Raw genomic sequence first — 6,509 nt, 5'->3', positions numbered from 1 at the left:
CCGAGGTTCGATTCATCGTCGATTGGGTCTGCTCCACCACTGGGATCATCTGGCTCCGCCAGAGTCGATTGTTGGTTGGGGTCATTCGTTCCAGCAATGATAGGTTCAGATTGTTGATCTCTAGTCTGTTGAGTAGCGTCGGGATCTCCGACTGGCTGCAAAGGTTGTTCTCCCCCCGGTTCCCCTCCATTCGTGACAGTAGTGTCGGACGATTCAATCGCTGGTTCTGCAGATGCGAAGTAGATGGCATGTCCCTCACTCATAGGAGATATTTTGAGGTACGATGATACGCAGTATTGTATTGACGAAAAATGAGGAGAGTAGCTCAACTATCAAGGGAAGTGAGCTCTTGTAACGATAGCCCTAAGAAAGAAAAATAGATTCGTACCTAGCTGAGGGAGTGAGGTGTTGAAACGAGAGCCCTGTAGAAAGGGGGGTTTCATCTCACTCCTCAGCTGGTAGCGCAAATCTAAATTAAGCTAAGATCCGAGCGTGGATCGTGAAGCGTGTATCCAAGCGTGGATCCTAGAATAAATGCCTGCGGGCAAGTGAGCTGCGGCTCTGAGTCGAGTGTCAGCGGACACGGGAAATTGGTATGCACATGTAACTCAAGCTTTGGCCAGCTCTATTGGACTTGAGTAAACATTGTTTAAACTCGATAAATCTTACAAATTAAAAAAAATAAAACATGAGTGTGGAAAAAACATACTCTATTAGGAAGGTAGGTGGCGGGGGGGTGTCAAGCTGAACTCTGAAAAAAAAAAAAACAAGTGTTGGTCTCGGATAAAACTATTCAGAAACCCCCTTTCTGCAAAAAATAGTACCGCTTATATAGAAACCCCCTTTCTGATAGGACAAACAATGTCGGCATAAAATGCCGGAAATTGATCATGTGATATGTTCTGTTGATCAAAGGAACGCGATGCGACTTTGAGACTCGACATGCAACTCTTGTGCGTCTTACGGGGTGTGGCAGCACAGCAGCGACCATTTGTGGAGCAGTTGCTGTTGCATATCCCTTAACACTGTCGACTACGGCGTCTACCTGGCTGTGAAGACATGCGCTATTTAACAATTATGGTGATGTCAACGGGCCAACATAGAGGTGTGTACAGTATATCATAACTCCTAATCACTATCTAAATATTCTTCAAGCTCAGGCAGGACCTTTTCATATGGTCTTATCACAAATGCTGCATTTTCGCGTTTGCACTGCCTTCGGTTGTGCCCTTGCCCCTCCTCCTTGTGGACGTCCTTTGGTAGCATCTGTTATTCTCCGTTCACGTGGCCTGCCCTTTGGATTGCTGTATTTTATGTCGGTAAGCGCATTCAATCTCATAGAAATACTACAAATACTGGGAGAGGTGGTTATAAATGCTTGAAAGTCACTTGAATAATGCCTCACCATGGGAGTTACTGATACCGCAGAACTAAGATGAGTGAGCGCGATGTCGCCGAGGCGAGGTTTGGGCCAAGAGCCACGCACGGTCACATGTCCTTGTTTGGACAAGGCACGCAAATTCACATTATGATGGCAACATGATGGGCAAACAAAAAATCATGGGGTTTCTCGCTTAACACACAGAAACCCCTGATTTCTCGCAGAAAGGGGGTTTCTGAATAGTTTTATCCGTTGGTCTCTTTTCCACATTCCGCCACCCCCTTGCTTAGTTCTGTATAGTTTCCGGACAGTCATATTTATGTAGCTACTTCATCGTCTTATTCTGTCCACAAGTCTCGTTTCCTTCTTGCCCTCCACTTGTCAACAGGTTATCGGCCCCGCACCTCAGCATAGACAAATTTTAAATTGCATTGGACATTTGTTTTGCCGTCAGCCGAGCCTGAGGTTTCTGCTTCCCCTTATCGAATGACAGCCGTCCGAAAATCCCTCCCAACACTCCGAAAATCCTACCACCGTACACACCCAACAGTCTCCCGATTCCGAGTCCGCACACGCACCGTCTTCGTCCCCTATGTTTTCCTTCCAGAAACGGAAGGAACCCTCACAGAACTCAACGATTCAGAACAGAACGCGAGCGAAGAGAAGCAGGGAGTGCCGAACGAACCGTGATCCTTTGTGTGGAACGAGAACTCTGGCGAGTCGAATATTGGCGCTGGGTTTGTGGTTGAGAAGGTAGATGTGAAGATTGGTGGGGAAGTTGCGAAGGCAACACTTATCGGCTGGTTCAGTTCAGATGCGGCGAAGAAACCGTTCCCTTTGAGGATCGAACCTCTGGCACCGTGCAATCTCGTTCTTGCGTTCTCTGGAGGAGGTGGACGCGTTTTCGTTCGCAAGAGCAGCTGGCGTGGGTGGGCCTCCTCAATCTGACCTCCAACGCACAGTATATTTGGAAAACCCTACATCATCCCACCCCGCCCATCCACGGAGACATCCCTCTGACTATACACTACCAATACATTTTCCTCACGATGGAACTGCGTCCTCGACCTCACAGCACACCAAGCCCAAGCCCTGGACGCCATTCATGTCTCAGACTCTGCAGGAGGGCACCCCAGCATCCTTCCTGGGCCTGAACTTGCATCCCCCTTTTCCGTATTCGCAACCAGCTCTGCTTCCTCCCGCACGCGTTACACCGGTTATCATACACAGCTGGATCGACACCTCAGACCTCTAGCAGGCGAATCCATCTGAACTCCCGATGGCTACTTCGCAGGAAGGTCACACAAAGTCCTAACATCCAATTCATCAGCAATGTTCCTCCACCCAGGATTTGCCATAATTCCTCTGAACTCTGGAAGACACTCTCTACGTCCTGCGTACCCATATCCAATGGCGGCCACAAATCCGCAACGACTTTCAGCGCCCCTCCACCGCCTCCACCACCACACACCTGGGATCCCACCTTCATCCGCAGGAATGGAATAAGGAGAACATCTAGAACCCCCATTCGACGCCCAAACGACACCTCAGGCCTCAGACCTCAACATAACCCGCATTCCCGCCTAAATCCACCATACCACGCTACCCCATGTCCCTTGGCCCCATCACCTCACAGACACAAGCAAACGTCGGCCCAAGCGTCGAAATCCGCAGGGAGAGGGGTACAGCGGGCGAGATACCGCGTATGCCTGGCCGATACGTCCCCAGTTTCTGACGGTTTGCTCCCGTTGGAAGTTGGAGGGAGTGGGGAAGATGAACACGAAAAGTTGTTGGCTCTACGTTGGGGCCGGGGAAGATATCTCCTTCACGTTGGATATTTTCGTGTGTAACCAGAATGNCCGAGGAGGTTGGAGGTGATGGGTCCTGGGGAGAGAAGACGGGGGAAGGGAGGAGAGGAGGAGGAGGAAAGATGGGTGGTGAATTGGTATCCTGGGGTTTTGGCTATGAATAGTCGGGTGCGGATTGGGTAAGTGGTTTTGGGAGGGCGTTTAGAGATGCTGATCTCAAGGGATGTTGCAGCCACTTCGGCCGTCGTGCCAGAGTGTGAGGATCGACTTCTGGGCTGTGTACACTCGATTGATACGCTGACGGACGTGGAGACTGATTGGCATTGAAGCTGAGGTGAGTCTTCGGGATTGAAGTTACATATCACGCTACTGATGGTCGATTTCTAGATTCAACAAATTCATTACTTATCAGGTTGCGAGCTACGTGACAACGCAAATCGTCTCAGGTTCCTGTTATCCCTTTCCACTTTGAAGAAACGGCTTTGCGGACTATGGAATTCTTCGTTCCTCGTAGGATGAAGGTGGTGCATCATCATCAGCCTGAACAGTCATAGTGTCGAACTTCTGATTGGATGACGCGAGCTACACCAAGAACTCTTGAAAATCAAGCTTTGAACTAATCTTCTCATCGAAGTCATTGTGCAACCACACGAAGAATGGATTCAGTCTGCCATTCCCAGTCTGGATGGTCGACTTCTCTTAACATGCTCAGACGACCCCGTACGTGTTTCATTTCCAGATAAACACTCTTCATTGCTTACCTTCTTTTACTTTCTTTTAGACGGCACGAATCAAAGATTTAGAGTCACCCGCACTCAAGGCGGAGATGCGAGGTCACGACAACCGTATCGAATCATGAATGATCCGTATTCGTACTTCCAGCAAACTTCCAGTGTCCTAGTTCTGCGGGACGAGCAGGACCAATCGAATGAATGAAGGATAGAGCTTCCTCTTTGCGTGGATGCGAAGGCGTGGCTAGACATCAACATATTTGTCAACTGCAAGAATTACCATGATTCTGTGAGGATGAGGTGCAAGTTCTGATAAATACTTGGTTTTCGACAACTTTTGACGTAGTAGTACACGTTTACATACAATAGGCAGGTATCAGACGTATCGTACAAGACAGACGTATGGTACAAGATAAATGGTATCACTGGCGGCGTGCAATTGGCGACATCGCAAGAAAGCATTTAAAAAAAAAGTTCACTACGACAGCAGCTGCTGAAGCCAATAATTGAACTCAGCATGATCCTCATCCGTCATCGCATCGTCCTCATAACCGAAATTCATCGGTTTAACGCTAGGCCACAAAGCACCGCCCAGATCAAAGCTTGACGACGACGACGAAGAATCGGCTTGATTTGCTAAGAACCAAGGCATTTCTGTGAATGAGTAGATCGGGTCTCGTTGTTGGTGGATGTATCCCCGTCTATCTCCCATGTTGTCCATGCTCACAGGAGGAGGAGGAGGGCCTTCTACAACGATCGGAGCTGGGGTTGCGTCGTCGTCGATATATCCTTGCTCCAGTATCTCCAAGCTGAAGAGCGATGGCTGCTGGATTTCGGTAGCGCCATGCATTCAGATGTTCGAATGGAGTAGCGGAGAAGGAGGACGTGGAAGTCGAAGCTTGGACGGGGGAAGGAGGAATTCAATGGGGACGTGACACAGAAGTCACGTCCCACGTACAGGGACCAACACTGTCACACGTCCTAAGGGAAATCATAAGAGAATGTAACACTGGACACATGTCAAGATAATTTGTCTTGGAATACTCTAAAAATATCTTTTGGAAGTTCCTTATTTTTTCCCAGTTTTCCACCAAGAAATACATAATACATCTATAAAGATTCTTTTCAATGAATGAATGTCAAATATTGATAAAATATGTTGGAAAACATGTAGAACATATTGAGATACATATATAGACAATTCAAATTAACCCAATATCTTTCAAGTAAGTTTCTATATGTTTTTAACATGTTTTATAAGTATTTAATCTTCATTTATTGAAAACAATCTTTGTAGATGTATTACATGTTTCTTACTAGAAAACAGAAAAAAAATAAGGAACTTTCAAAAGATATTTTTAGAGTATTTCAGTGCAGATTATTTTGTCATGTGTCCAGTGTAAGAGGATGATTTATGAACGATGGAAGATTGACTCACCTGCAAGAATGTGGTCCAGTGCGCCCAATTTTTGGTCAAGCCTCTCAGTCTCGTCGATGAGACCGAGTTTGACCCAGTCCGAGCAATTGACACCTAGACGCACTATGATGGAAAGGTTTTAGAGACATTGCCGCTGAGGATTATACAGGGAAAGTACTAACGGGCTTGGCCCATCCGGGCACTCATGCCTGTAATACAATCTCTCTCTTCAAAGAGTGAGAAGACGATTGACCAAGATAGAGGAACCCAAGGGTCTGATCCCCCTGAGAAGCGTGGAAGGCAGCCAGGAAGTTTAACGCGTGCACCACGCTCAACTGAGGTTCTTGGCATTCCACCTCTAGATAGCACTTCGTAGCATTGGCAAAACAACAACGGGACTTGAAGTCCCGGATGTTTGGGTCATCGAGAAACACTGTCCCCAGCGCTACGAGAGCCTTATGCAGCATGGGCGAGTAATGGCGTCTTGGGCAGGGTGTGGGAGCGGGGAACAACGATTGCTCGGTACATGTCTTGAAGGAAGAGCGCCGGGACGATGCAGAGACACCAGGAGGTGAAGAGTTTGAAGAGGATGTCGAGAGCTCTGGTAGTGTAATTTACATCAGCATTGCAGCATCTCAAAGAAAAAGAGACATGGCACGAAATTGTCATGGGACCTCCTTCTCCAGTGGCAGCCACAAATTCCTGACCACTTTCAGCGCCCCTCCACCGCTCCACCACCACTTACACCTGTGTTTCTATCTTCATCCACAGGAACGGAAGCAGATCACCGCATAGGCCATTCAACGCCCAAACGACACCTCAGACACCAACATACCCCGTATTCCGGCATAAATCCACCATACTACACTCCCCCATGTCCCTTGGCCCCATCTCTTCACAGACACAAGCAAACATCGGCCCAAGCGTCGAGATCCGCAGGGGGAGGGTGCAGCGGGCCAGATACCGCGCACACCTGGCCTCAGTGCGTTTGGTGAACAGAGGAAACCGCAGAGCGCTGGGGCGGGCGGGGAGAATATCATTGTTTCTTTCGGTTTGCTTCCATTGGAAGTCGGAGGTGATGGGAATGGGAAGAGGAGGAGCGTTGTTTATTCTGTGTTGGGGCCGTGGAAGATATACCCTTTACGTTGGATATTTTCGTGTTTAACTAGAAT

The 6,509-nt window shown here is 48.2% G+C and overlaps 3 protein-coding genes across 3 annotated transcripts; 2 read left to right on the top strand and 1 right to left on the bottom strand.

Annotated features, from left to right (window-relative positions):
• Window positions 1-1,867: 1,867 nt before the first annotated feature.
• LACBIDRAFT_312507 (uncharacterized protein) lies at window positions 1,868-2,071 on the top strand (the record flags this gene model as incomplete). Its single annotated transcript, XM_001888202.1, has 1 exon — window positions 1,868-2,071. One exon carries the CDS (start codon window positions 1,868-1,870, stop codon window positions 2,069-2,071), a length of 204 nt encoding a protein of 67 aa, XP_001888237.1.
• Window positions 2,072-2,990: 919 nt separating this feature from the next.
• LACBIDRAFT_333560 (uncharacterized protein) lies at window positions 2,991-4,048 on the top strand (the record flags this gene model as incomplete). Its single annotated transcript, XM_001888201.1, has 4 exons — window positions 2,991-3,084; window positions 3,110-3,223; window positions 3,824-3,909; window positions 3,971-4,048. 4 exons carry the CDS (start codon window positions 2,991-2,993, stop codon window positions 4,046-4,048), a joined length of 372 nt encoding a protein of 123 aa, XP_001888236.1.
• A 1,492-nt stretch (window positions 4,049-5,540) lies between these two features.
• LACBIDRAFT_312504 (uncharacterized protein) lies at window positions 5,541-5,804 on the bottom strand (the record flags this gene model as incomplete). Its single annotated transcript, XM_001888165.1, has 1 exon — window positions 5,541-5,804. The coding sequence occupies one exon, from the start codon at window positions 5,802-5,804 to the stop codon at window positions 5,541-5,543; it is 264 nt and encodes an 87-aa protein (XP_001888200.1).
• Window positions 5,805-6,509: the final 705 nt, after the last annotated feature.

Source organism: Laccaria bicolor, genomic scaffold (assembly GCF_000143565.1).
Source record: "Laccaria bicolor S238N-H82 LACBIscaffold_52 genomic scaffold, whole genome shotgun sequence".
NCBI lineage: Eukaryota > Fungi > Basidiomycota > Agaricomycetes > Agaricales > Hydnangiaceae > Laccaria > Laccaria bicolor.
This window is presented reverse-complemented; position numbering and strand designations above follow the sequence as displayed.